Source organism: Diabrotica virgifera, chromosome 1 (assembly GCF_917563875.1).
Source record: "Diabrotica virgifera virgifera chromosome 1, PGI_DIABVI_V3a".
In the NCBI taxonomy this organism is placed as follows: Eukaryota; Metazoa; Arthropoda; class Insecta; order Coleoptera; family Chrysomelidae; genus Diabrotica; species Diabrotica virgifera.
Window position 1 is genome coordinate 127,169,481 of NC_065443.1, and position 14,853 is coordinate 127,184,333.

General features: G+C 29.8%; 1 protein-coding gene across 1 annotated transcript in view; it reads right to left on the reverse strand.

Annotated features, from left to right (window-relative positions):
* The window catches only part of LOC126880430 (DNA topoisomerase 1), a 58,546-nt gene extending 52,891 nt beyond the window's left edge, over positions 1–5,655 (reverse strand). The window contains exons 1-2 of the mRNA XM_050644283.1: positions 5,424–5,655; positions 4,440–5,109 (exon numbers count right to left, since the gene is read on the reverse strand). Coding sequence (XP_050500240.1) covers positions 4,440–5,109; positions 5,424–5,465 — 712 coding nt within the window. The 5' untranslated portion in view covers positions 5,466–5,655. The remainder of the gene's footprint in view (positions 1–4,439; positions 5,110–5,423) is intronic.
* Positions 5,656–14,853: the final 9,198 nt, after the last annotated feature.

The following is a 14,853-nucleotide window of genomic DNA, read 5'->3' on the forward strand; positions in this document are numbered from 1 at the left end:
TATGTCTAATTTTTTGTATTTTGTATATTTTGTATTTTTTAATTTTTTTTTAATCACTTTTTTGGAGACTTATGTCTAATTTTTTGTATTTTGTATATTTTATCAAACATATTTCAAATTTTTTCAGATTTTTCCGTAAGGATCGGAATTGTCAATCTGAAAAACTGTTTGAACGTGTTTCTCCCGTTTTTGAATGTTAGAACTTAGTTATCTATAGCCTAAAAAAGCACTTATTTCCCTTCTATAAAATAGCGAAAATTTACAAAAAAAACCCTAACTTTTTCGGAATTCTTAAGGTAACGGAAAAACCTTATGGAAAAATCTCAAAAGAATTATAGCATTTGATAAAGTACATGAAATAAAAAATTAGACTTGCTCCAAATAAAAAAACTTGAAAATAAATAACGAGGGGTACCCTTTAATTTATTTTATCCCGTCCGTAAGTGGAAAATTTGATTTTCCACTGTCAAAGCATGTGGCACTGAAAATTGATGGCATATTGCTCATAGGTTGTTATTTGACAGTTCATTGTCATTTATCCCACACATTATCGATTTGTCAAATAAAGCATACCGTAATCTAGGTTTTATCACAAGAAACTCTCGAGATCTTTCCGTACCCACACATAGAATTTTATATCTTACTTTCGTCCGTAGCATCCTGTCTCATTCTTCTATAGTATGGTCACCATACTATTTTAACCATATTTACCCTTTTACACCCTTGAAAAAATCCAAAATAAGTTTCTTTGGATTTGTGCTTATAGATTAAACATGTCTTCGGTGGAATTAAGGTCAAGGCTAAATATCAGTTCCTTAGAAGACTACATAACTAAATGTGACTTAATTTTTCTCTATAAACTACTTGACCATACCAACGACTGTTCTGATTTATTAAGTCTTATCAACTTTAGATGTAGCACTAGAATTCTTAGAGACATGCCCATATTTTCTATAAAACACTATCACACCAACTATGGCAAATTCTCTCCAATTAACAGGATTCATGCCTGGTTCCATCAACAGATCTTAGGCTTAGGACGAGAATAAGATAAGAATTAATACAATATAATTACAATAAAATATAATAAGAATATTATAATATAATAATAGATATAATTGATAATAAGGTAAGAATCCAAAATGATGGTGTAACGTAAGTGATACTTACGGTGGCCCTATCTATAAGGTGAGCTTAGCTAAGCTGGAGCTTAAGATCTGTTGGTGCAACCAGGCATAAGACACTGGGAAATGACTTTAGTCAATCTTATGATCTGGTGGATACAAGATCTGTAAGATTTAAGCACTGCCTGACTGAGTATGTAAGGAATTGAAGATGAGTGACCTTTACCTTGAAGTCTTCATTTCATTTCATTTGATTTTAATTGTCAGAGATTTTCGTTTTAATAATATTTTCAGGAATTTTAATTTACTTAAATTATAATCATTTGTGTAACAATATTTATTAATTATTTAATACTTAGTTTAGTTCTTGAATGGGTTGCATGTGAGAGTTCATTTTAAATGAAGTAAAAGTCAGACTTACTCTCAATCTTTATTATAACTTCCGACGACCGGTTTCGCTCTTTAAAATTTGTAGAGCATCTTCAGGTCAAAGGTAACAAGTTACAAATTACAAAATCATTTTGTAACTTGTTACCTTTGACCTGAAGATGCTCTACAAATTTTAAAGAGCGAAACCGGTCGTCGGAAGTTATAATAAAGATTGAGAGTAAGTCTGACTTTTACTTCACTTAGTTTAGTATTTGTGTTATGGTTAGGATACTTTATTTTTGTTATTTGTAAAAATGGGGACATCCCGTAATAAATAAATAAATAAGTTTCCTTTTAGATTCTACTATTTAAGTTATGGATTCTTATGATGCCTAAAATCAAAGGTATTCAAACATATATTATTATTCTTTTTTTTTTTGTTAAGAAATCAAAAAATAAAAGGATTTTTCGGAAAAAAAATTTTTGAGCAAACCTTAAATTTTTTTTAAGGACTGACAACTTAGACTTCTTTGTTCATTATAAAAAAATATATCAATTAATTCTTGATAACCACCTTATATTCCTGTTATACTAAACATGGATGCGATATGATGACTGACTTTTCCGAATAAAACAAAGGTCTCAAAGAAAAAGAAGAAAAGGATAATAGATACACAAAGGATAATTCAAAAACAACAATCACAGAGGGAACTTGTGTCATAGAAAAAAAAAAGCACCCAAATATAACTAATCATAAACCATATTTACTAAAATATAAAATAGAATTATTTTGTACAACTATACCGTCTTACTGAGCAAAAAGGTTATCTAGAATTCTTTCGAAAAATGAGATGTCTATTCATTAAATACACCTTCATATGTCATCCAAAGCCACATAGAAACTGTGGAACTGTAGCTTATAATAAATTGGACCATAGAGTAATAGAAAAATATATGAATCGTTTATTGTTGAAAGGGGATAAGTGCCATTTTCTACTTTTCAATCGATAATAAAAAGCCCTTCTTCCTTTCTATATCTGTGTAATTTGGGGTTGAAAGGAAGTCAACACTGATGCATTGCATGGATATAGTTTATACTGTGAAACTGTATTTAATACCAAATGACGTGGATATAGAAATTAAGAAGGGTGTTCTACTATAATTCGAAAAGTAGAAAATGGTGCTCACCCACTCTCAATAATAAACGATTCATATAGACGCTTTTAAGCCCTCTTTTTATATTGTGTTATACAAATACCCCAAAAAATATAAATTACAGATACCCTCTTTTCGCTTAATAGGTCTGTACAGAGAGTATAAAATGTTGCAACCTTAACTAAAACATGCAAATCTAACAGATTGTGTATAGATGAAGAGTGGATATACAGAGAGCACGTAAAGGTTGGAATAAATTCATTTTCTCGAGAATGGACGATTTTGGAAAAAAATCCCAAAATAGGTCAATTTTTATTTTTAAATTACGACTTTCTGGCATTTATATCATACTAGTGACGTCACCCATCTGGGCGTGGTGACGTCATTGATGATTTTTTTAAATGGGAATAGGGGTTGTGTGATAGCTCATTTGAAAGGTAATTTAATTCTCTATTCAGTAATATAAACATTTACATAATTATTTGTACAGGCTGTCCAAAAAAATGTTTTTTAAATTAAATTTATTGACATAAAAAGAAGAATGCATGTGATCTATTTAGTCCAAAATACATTTTGCTGCTCTCAGAAAACAGAAAAAAAATGTTTACTTGAAAAATAATCATTGCTTTTGGCTTAAATTAAATGTTTAAACTGTCAAGAGGAAGGTGGGTGGCGGCTTTATTATTGAATTTAAGCAAAAAGCAATATTTATTTATCAAATAAACATTATTTACTGTTTTCTGATAGCAGTATAATAATAAATTACACAAATTCTTCTTTTTATTCTTCTTTTTGTCAATAAATTTAATTAAAAAAAAATTTTTGGACACCCTGTATAAATAAATATATTAATGTTTATATTACTGAATAGAGAATTGAATTACCTTTTAACACATTCGCGGTCATGACTGCATATTATGAAGTCATTTACTCCATAAGAATACCTGCATAAAATGACAGCGTTTCCGCGAATGTGTTAAATGAGCTATCACACGACCACAACCACTATTCTCATTTAAAAAAATTATAGATGACGTCATCACGCCCAGATGGCTGACGTCACTAGTATGATACATATGCCAAAAAGTCGCAATTTAAAAATAAAAATTGACCCGTTTCGAAATTTTTTTCCAAAATCGTCCGTTTTCGAGAAAATGAATTTATTCCAACCTTTACGTGCTCACTGTATAACAGGCTAACTGACAAAAAATCCATATTCCTGTTTTTTTTTCATTATAATGGTATATGTCTATGCAACAATGCCGTTGACCTGTATTCTAGGCCAAGTGACAGTTGCATTGGAAACAGCTCTAAATAAATTCAACAGATAGTGTCGGCCGTTAAGTATAGTATCTGGTTTCCTGATAAAAACTCATTTTTCTCGATTATGTATTTTATCACTTGGCCCGTTATACATCTCCACTCTTCAGAAGGAGGATATGAGGAGTTGCGTGTAACAAGAGCGAACTTGCAGTTGACTCGCCATTGGAGTTTGCCCTTGTTGCACGGAACGCCTCATGTAATAAAAAAAAGTTTAAAATGTAATTTTGAAGCATATGGAAAGTTATGGGAAAGATATTTCATACTGTTGACTTCTTATAACGTTTTGGCTAATGTTAAAGAGAAATATGTATCAAAGGTGTGTAATAATGTGTCATCATGAAAGGATGTATCATCAAAAAGACGGATAAATGGTAAAAATCTATAATTAAATGGAAACTAGTCTTATATAGGATCTCTCATAGTAACTGTCAACACAGGAGTAACAACAATTAAATTAAAAGCACTTACCCAAATCTTTTTCCTTTTCCTTTTCCTTTTCAGATTTTCTATCTTTGTCCTTCCTATCTTTGTCTCTAGAACTGGAATGATGTTTGTCTTTGTCTCTTTCTTTATCCCTGTGCTTATCCTTTTCTCTGTTTTTATGCTTATCCCGGTCCTTATCCTTGTCTCGTCTCTCCTTATCACGTTCTTTATCTTTGTCTCTTCTCTCCTTGTCCTTTTCTCTATCTTTGTCTCTGGAGCTACTCTTATGGTCTTTGTCCTTATCATGGGAACTTTTATGTTCTTTATCTTTGGACGATTTTTTGTCATCTTTGTGCCGATCTTTGCTCTTATCTTTGTCCCGGTGTCTGTCCTTCTCCTTATCCCTGTCACTTCTCTCTCGATCTTTTTCCCTTTCCTTATCGCGGTCCTTATCTTTACTCGAGGATTTATGTGAACTGCTGTGACGATCTTTATCTTTTGAGCTGCTGTGATGTCTATCTTTATCTTTATCTCTGCTAGAGCTCTTATGATCTTTACTTCTACTTTTTTCCTTATCTCGATCTTTTTCTCTATCCCTGTCCCTATCCTTGTCCCTATGTTTATCTTTGTGCTCCGATTTGTGGCTCTTGTGTTTATCGGAATATCCGTTTAGGCCATTCACATGGCTTGAATCACCGTTTTGCTCTTTGTTTGCCTATACAGACAGACAAAATTAATTAATACATTACTTAAAAATAAAATTTATAGAAAATTCATTAATCTTTATTTCACTAAATACACCATATCGTCGAAATTCACGAAAAAAACGTGGTTACATTTTGCAAGTACACACGCTTTCAAACACAAGTCAATACGTGGGACTTAGTTTCTGACGCCATTTTCGGACTTAGAAAATTTTCGCATCACGCTTTCATGCCACATATAAACTGGCTCTATTTTACAAAAACTGAGAATTTCGTAAAAGTACAAATGTAAAAAATAAAAAAGCAAGCTTAAATATGTACTTACTGGACAAGAATTTTCTTCAGTAACAGAGTTTTCGACTTCCATTCCGATACAGATTGCACTCAAAGTTATAACTTAGTGGTTTCGAGACCGATCGGGAGATTGGAGATTGTCGGAGAAAGCAACAAGCAACGTTTTCGTCTAAGTGCTAAATTTCGCTTGTGCGCAGAATCGGTGGAAGGCAATAACCTTTCCGGCGCTATCATTTAAAAACTGCCTTTCCTTAATTACCACTCAAGGTAAAATATGCACGTCAAAACCTGGGGTTACCGTGCTAAAATGATATCAATATTTACGGTACTTCATCAAAGAAACCGTTTGTATGCATAAATGAGTAATAAACATTAGGTGACACTGAATAAAGAGGACTACTCACATGACATGATTGAGAGCAATCTCACATCAAATGTAGGTATCTTGTTTCATTTACTCGTAGGATAATATAATGATTAATCATTATTTTGTAAAACAGTATTATTAAAAGGATACGCAAGAAATAACTATCTTCTTTCGAAACAATTACGTGCAATTACATTTAAATTCAGGTTGCCCTTAATTTCTGGAATAAACTTGTGGTGACATCTACCAGTAGAACAAAATACTATCAAACATTTTCTTCTATGCTGTGACATCTATCAGATATTTGTTAAAGTTCTCTTGGACATTTGACAGTGTTGCCGATTTGTACATAATTATCAGAGTTTGACCAATAGACCAGGGGCCTGATTCTAATTCATTTCGACAGTCGCAATTTCATTTCGACATCGCCATGACAGCCGGAGAGTATAGCGATTCTTGGGGATATTAACCTTATCATGTTGAGACTGCTCAGAATTTGGGTTGGCGCTTCGGTTTCTTGGATTTTGTTGATAGTCTGGGAAAATTATCGAAAAAATACCATTTTTGGGAAAAATTATTAACCAGCTATTTTATTGCTAAAATCGAATCTTAAGATTGCATATATTAGTAATATGGGGTATGACAAGTCCGCAGAAAGTGTGTTATTTTATTTATAAACAAATTAGCACTCCTAAATCTTCTTTTTTTTTTCAATTAGTGGTCTGTAACTCCTATAATTTTTCCTTTGAGCCAAAAACACTCAAATAAAAATTCACCGTAATTTAGTTCTGCACAAAGTTATTTTTTTTCCGATTTCCTTCAACAAAAATTTTACTCAGAAAATCCGAGTTTTTCCAAAAAATCTGCCATTTTCAATTAAAATTTTAGGGAAGTACCTAATTATTTATCAATAATTAAATAATTGAAGACATGAAAAATTTATTATAGTAGATTATACAGAGGGGCTAAATTATGGAATAAATTCATTTCTTTAAAACGGACGATTTTGGAGCAAAATCCCGAAAGAGGTCGATTTTTATTTTTAAATTACAATTTTTTGGCATATATTTCATACTAGTGACGTCATCCATCTGAGCGTGATGACGTAATCGATAATTTTGTTAATGGGAATAGGGGTCGTGTGGTAGGTCATTTGAAAGGGCGTTTAATTCTCTATTCAGTAATATAAACATTAACATCATTAGGTATTTATACAGGGTTGCCAAAAAAAATTTTGAATTAAATTAATTGGCGCAAAAAGAAGAATGTATGTAATTTATTTAACTCAAAATACATTGTACTGCTGTCAGAAAATAGAAAAAAAGGTTTATTTCATAAATAAACATTTCTTTTCGCTTAAATTAAATCACAAACAGCCTCCCTTCTACCTATTGGCAGTTTGAACTTTTAATTTAAGCTAAAAGCAATGTTTATTTGCAAAATAAACATTTTTTTCTATTTTCTGACAGCAATAGAATGTATTTTGAGTTAAATAAATTACATGCATTCTTCTTCTTGCGTCAATTAATTTAATTCAAAATTTTTTTTGGCCTCCCTGTATAAATAATGATATTAATGTTTATAATACTGAATAGAGCATTGAACGCCTTTGTAAATGAGCTACAACACGAACCCATATTCCTATTTAAAAAAATAATTACGTCATCACGCTCGGATGGATGACGTCACTAGTTTGAAATATATGCCAAGAAATTTAATTTAAAAATAAAAATCGACCTGTTTCGGGATTTTTCTCTAAAATCGTCCATTTTAGAGAAAATGAATTTATTCCATAATTTAGCCCCTCTCTGTATATCAGGAGACCGGCGACAATCTAACCAATAGTTTAGCAATAATTAAAATGTTAATTAAAAAATTTCGGTCGAAATAATAACCAGAAAGATTATGATACACCAGAATAACTATGATTTTCATATAAAAAAAAGCACTATACCTATTCAACGTACCTTACAGGATTGAAATTGGACCATTTGAGCGGTCTCAGGAATGTTATAAAGAAACAATTTTTTGGCTTATAAACAAATAGAGCCCCTCAGAAAATATTAGATTAAATTAAATTAAGTTAACGCTGTTGAAAAGAGCACGGCTTCTGTGTCCTTTTCGAAGAAAAACAAATTGAATTGCGAGGAGTGATTCCAGGTATAACCGGTCAAATTTGACCGGCATTTGCGACAGAGTTATAAACAACAGGATTTTAATCTTTGAACCATTAGATACCTTTTAATTCCGGTCCTCTTTGTACATACAAATTTTCATATCTTCAAGACACTCATAACAAAAAATATTTATGTCACTGTCACCAAATTATTTAATTATTGATAAATAATTACTTCCCTCAAATTTTAGTTGAAAATTAAAGATTTTGTTTGGAAAACCCGAATTTTCCGAAGAAAATTTCCGTCGAAGGAAATTGGAATAAATTATCAATGTGCAGAATTAAATTACTGTCAATTTTTATGTGAGTGTTTTGGTTTAAAGTTAAAATTTTCGGAGTTATAGAGCAATAATAAAAAAAAAAGATTTCGGAGCGCTAATTTGTTTATAAACAAAATAGCACACTTTCTGTGGACTTTGCACAGCTATATTACTAATATAGGAAATCTTAAGATTTGATTTCAGCATGTCCAGCAATAAAATAGCTGGTAATTAATTTTCCTTGTTTTTTACTAATTTTCCCAGATTATTACCTCACATCTTTCATTGAGTTGATGATTCATGTTGTGGACATTCTCAATTATTATATTTCTAATTTAATACTATTCTATCTAATTCCTCAAAACAAGCAAATTTCAATTAAACCCAGCTATATTATAATACCTTTTGATTTAGTTTTCCTTGCAAGAAATAAACAAAACACATCTAAACTAAACCTAACCTCACTTTTGGCCATTCATTCATCTCCGTGTCAAATAATTTCGACAGTCGCCATATTGAAAGCGACTTGTTTTTGGTCGAAATTTGATTTAGAATCAGGGCCCTGGGCGCATCTGTAAAAATATTAGTACATTTGGACGTTGAGAGGTGACTCAAATTTTTTTGCAAAAATTGCTTGAAAATAAATAAAATAATAATATTTGAGTTATCCTCCCTCTCAAAAAGGTCCGGAACATTGTTTAAATAATCAAAATGTCAAAAAATGAAGGAAAAATTCGATTTTTTTCTTCGTTTTTTGATTATAACTTTAAAAGTATTCATTTTCGAGAAAAGTTGTACTGACATAAAAATTGCGTAATTAAATTTCCTACAATATAGAATCGGTTAAAAATTTAAAGAATAGTCACCCTTGTTGCAAAATAGCAATAATTGCGAAAAAACCATACAAAAACAAGTATTGGCATTTTACGTTTTTCAACCATTTATGCTACACTTAGGCTTAGGACCTTCATATTTCATCCAGAAAAACTGTATGACACAGTAAAACAATGCTGTAAATTTCAGTAAGATCGGTTAAATAGATTTTGCAAAATAAATTTTGCAATCTAGCTTTCGCAAAAAAAATTCATTTTTTCAAAATGTTACAGGAATGAAAATAAAGTAGATAGAAATTTAATTTTTTTTACTTATAGAAGTGTACCGTACCTTTCATTTGCAATTTGCAAAAATAAAATCGATTAACTACCACGGCGTCAGGATTTTTTTAAAATAAACATTAATTTATTGGTGCTACACGCAGGACAGCGGATAGTTTGCTCTAATTGGACATTCCAATGACCTTTGATAATGATTGATACATTTTAATTTTTATTACATTTCGATATAAATAAATTTGTTTATTGCAAAATAAAAACACATACTCTATCCTTCGAAATAACACTTTTTTTAGCAAAAACTTTCTTTGTTCATCTATTTTAACTTAGAGAATAAAAGTTTATTATTTTTAAACATATGCAATTGTTTAAACAATATTTCACAAACAATAATAAAATTAGTTTAATTTTTTTGTGGAATTAAACTAATAAAATACAACAAAATATAGAGTAAGAAAATAATATATTAGATAAAGATTGGAAGAAATTTTGGTGGAAATCAACTTGTGTGAATCGAACACCGCTGTCCTGCGCGTAGCATCAAAAAATAATGTTTATTTAAAAAAGTTCCTGACGCCGTGGTAATTAATCGATTTTAATTTTTTAAATTGCAAATGAAAGGTACAGTACACTTCTATAAGCAAAAAAATTTAACTTGCTATCTGCTTTATTTTCAGTACAGCGACATTTAAAAAAAAATGAATTTTTTTTGCGAAAGCTGGATTTCAAAATTTATTTTGCAAAATATATTAAACATATCTTAATAAAATTTACAGTGTTGTTTTACTATATCATGAAGTTTTTCTGGGTAAAATATGAAGCTCCTAAGTGTAGCACGAATGGTTGAAAAACGTAAAATACGAATACTTGTTTTTGTACGGTTTTTTTCGCAATTATTGCTATTTTGCAACAAGGGTGACTATTTTTTAAATTTTTAACCAATTTTATATTGTAGTAAATTTAATTACACAACTTTTATGTTAGTACAACTTTTCACAGAAATGAACAGTTTTAAAGTTACAATCAAAAAACCAATAAAAAATCGAATTTTTCCTTCATATTTTGACATTTTGATTATTTAAACAATGTTCCGGACCATTTTGAGTGGGAGGATAACTCAAATATTAGATAGAACTTTTACAAGATAGAACTTTTTGTAATTTCATTAAAAAATGTTTAATATAGTAATTTTTCTACAACCACTATTCAAAGTGCACTTTTCTGCACGGTTTTATGTTAGCAAACTTGATATTTTCTCACAGTATAAGATATTTGACATTAGTGTGCAGAAAAGTGACGTTTCTGTGCCGCAAAGTGACGTTTCTGTGCCGCAAAGTTCTTTTCTGCACAGTTGACTACCTCATTCTGAGTAACGTTATATTCTGTTTACATCCGTGGTTAAACTTTAGACAAATATATAACCTATAAGACAATTATTATATTTAACTATAGCATAGAAACTAAATTATGGATGTTACAACTGTTTTATTTTACAATTTTATTCTTATTAAACATTTTATAATTATCAAATAACCAATAAGGATTTAGCAACCTGTGCAAGAGACGTCGAATGAAGTAGGTTTTGTGTAAATCCGTGACTGCATAAATATAATGTCAATAATGTGTAATAATTGTTTAAATTTAAACAAATTAAGGCAGTGCATTAATTTTTTAACTGAATTCTGTGCAATTTATTTAGGTATAAGAAATTTAAATTGATTAGTAGGTATTAATTAAATACAGTTTAAAACTTATCACATAGGTACCTATTATAATTAATCGTCGTTTGGAAATTGTGATTTTTATTTTTAGGAAAAACTGTGCTTGTAGAAAAAGTATAGTGTGAAACACGTGCAGAAAGGTAATTTCTCACTTGTTTGAATTGCGGCACTCACTTGCGCTCGTACCGCAACTTTTCAAACTCGTGAGAAATTAGTACCTTTCTGCACTTGTTGCACAATATACTATTTCCTAACACGTGCAGAAAGTCATTCTTTTCCGCACGCGACTGCAGTTTGCCGAACGACGCGAAGCGGGAGTTCGGCAAGCAGTCGAGTGCGGAAAAGAGACTTTCTGCAAGAGTTAGGAACAATATTTTTTCTAAGAGTCTTTAAAAAATAACCAAATCTTAATCAATTAATTTAATTAATATGAAAATACATACACAAATTAATTCTTTGACAAGGTTGTCAAAACCAAACTTTCAATATAATTAGTTAGCATGACGACGATCTTGGTTTCCATGACGATGATTCAAAACGACTGTTATTGTCTACCGATTTGACTTTCGAATATTATGTCAAAATAATTTTATTTCATCGAATTGTCGCGTTAATTTCATTAAAACAGGAACACATCAATAAGATATATTTGAAATAAATTAGTAAATAATCTCTAAATATTAGGTTATTGCATGTATATAATTACTTTAAGGCCATATTAACATATCTAAATTAACACGCGTGCGGAAAAGTAAAAACCGCGTGCGGAAAAATAACACGCGTGCGGAAAAGTGAAACTTTCTAAACTAAAATGCGTGCGCGAAAGTAGACATTTTTGCACGCTCGTAGAAAAAACAACATATCAAAAAGTTCTACTCGAGAAGTGAGTGCTTCATTTGTTATTAAACAAATGAATTACGAAATTAGATCTTTTTTTAAATAACTTCGAAAATATAAATTTTAGAAAAAAACTGACTTGACCATTGAAAAATTCAGAAAATTTTACAAAAAAAACCTTATATAAAGAATTTTCTAAAATTAAATCTGTATCTTCTATAATTTTTTATTTATAACGCTAAAGTCACCCTTCCCACAAAAATTGGCGCACTGTAAACTAACGTACGGCGCAGTGCACGGTTGAGTTATTTTAATGTAATTCTTTAACTAATAGATCAAATAAAATTTTACAAATTGAACATGAAAGAAAGATAATTAAGCTATCATATGGTTATAATATAAAGAAATAAAATGAATGTGCATAAGTACGGTGTGGGCGGAAAGTGAGCCTTACATGAATTTTGTTTAAAAACGATTTAAAAATGTGTAACTAATACAATTTTCCTTAGAAATCTCTCAATTTTGCACAACTTACGTTTCAAACATCTTGCTAAATGATGTTCTATTCAAAAAAAATCTCAAAAATTTAATACAAATGATATGACGTCTCAAAAAATGTAATTTTTGAAATCTTCGTAGTTTTATAGAATTACCCTTTAAGACGGTATTACTCAAGTTTTAACAGATCTATTACAGTTTTAAAAGTGCTTTTGTAAAGCTTAGGATGCAATCTTTAAAACGCACTAAATTATTTTACTTTAGAAATGAAATAAACTATTTATTTTTAAGAAAATTAAGAAAGATAACAAAAATGTAATACAAAATCCGAAAATTACCAGCTAAACAAATGTTTATACAAAGTGATCAAATTTTTTTCTGTAAAATTTACCTAAAATACATTTAATAATAAGCTTCAAGAATAATAAATGTTTAGCAAAAAAATTTTTTTAGCTCTTATACAGTATGTCTGCGTAACTTGGAACCTATTGATAACTTTTTTATAATCAGTTTTACGAAAAAAAGTTATTCTTTATCAAATACTCTGCATCGTATATAATATAAGATGAAATCATCAAATATCAAATTTAATTAATGTTATACGAGGTATGTCAAAAAATATGAATTTCACTCAAGAGTAAAGTACCTTTACATTTCACAATATCGAAAATTGTTATTAAGAAAAGTTGTCTGGAATTAAAAATTTATTAGTGTTTAATTACATAATTCTAATTAAAATATTGTGAATAATAAAAATAAAGGCAGCTTACATACCTCGTATAAAATTAAAAAGTTTTACATCTGATGATTGCATCTTAGATTTTAGACTAGGGAGAGTATTTTATGAAGAATAACTTTTTTTCGTAAAAGTGATATTAAAATAGTTATCATAATTGTAATAATATGATGATGAGTATCCGTAATTTGAGAAAAAATTGAATTTTTCTTTTCGATTAGAATGATGTAATTGTATATTTAGACATAGTTTCAAATTTTAAACAGGTTTTCATAATAGCATTTTTTGATATTCTGGAATATAAAGGTACTTTACTCTTTAACGAAATTTATGTTTTTGGCATAACTCGTATAAAATTGATAAAATTTGATATCTGATGGTTGAGTTTTAGATTTTTGACTATCCAGAGCATTTTATTAAGAATAACTTTTATTCGTAAAATTGATAATAAAAAAGTTTTCCATGTGGTTTCTAGCTACGCAGACACACTGTATAAGAGCTTCTGTATAAGAATTTTCAAATTGCAATGCCATATTCGGATTCAGCATAATCAAAAACAAAATAGAAACATATTAGATCAAAGTAAAATGATGAATTTAACGGTATTTTTAAAATTATTTATACAAAACAATTGTTATTGTTTAAACAATTAATAAACAATTAGCGGCCACATCTGCGAGTAGAACTTTTTACTTTAACATGTATATAAACTAACAAAAAAAGTTTTAGAAAAATATAAGCTTGTTTGAAATTTTCCGAAACAATGCATGTTTTCGTTCGAATTGCACTCCCCTATAAACCCGTTGTCCGATTTAAAGTGATTGCATTATTCTTTAATGTTGCTTTAATAATATTGTTAGGTAAATTGTCATTGTATAACGGGTGTACCAAACAAACTGTGTTTTTTTTCTCAAAGTTCGCCACCCCCCGTGGAATATTCTAGCATTTATAAAATACTGAAATTAAAACCCAACTATAACCACAGGTTTTCTTAAAATTCTGTTTTTTGATTTATTCGCTTATGTTGGATAGTAAAAAAGTTAGGGGCTTTAACAACTAGCCATGTTTTTCATTAATACAGGGTAAACAAGTATGACAAACTTTAGGGAGTAACTATACATGAAAAAATACTGACAGTTTGCTTAATAAACGTATGTTCGGAAATGCTTCGTTTCCAAGATACGGGGTGTTGAAATTTTTTTTACAAACTGACGATTCATGTATTGTTTTAAAACCGGTTGAGATATGCAAATGAAATTTGGTGGGTTTTAAGAGGTAGTTATTGCGCAATTTTTGACATACAATTAAGGATTTTATATTCACTACTGACGCGCATACGGGTAATATTACCCGTACTGGTAATATAATGGTCTGAATTTTTTTAAAGAAAAAATTAGTACGCCACTGAGATATTCCAAATTAAAAATCATTTATTTGTGAATTCCTCGATCAATTTCCAATAAAAAATCTTTCTTGCCATTTCTTCATATGAGGCGCCCTTTTTATGCAAAAAAATAAAACATCGTTTAAAACGTTTACAAAGAGTTTGGAATAGCATATGGAAACAAATATGCATATGGAAACCACCTCGACTATTTTGTAAACGTTAAAATGTTTTATTTTTGTGCATAAAAATATAAAAACAAATGAGAATAGAAAAAATGATCTGCAATCGGCTTAGTCGGTTCGGTTAGAATCCTTGGCGCTGTGCGGACATGTAAGTATTTTAATAGCGGCAGCGGCTTAACATATCG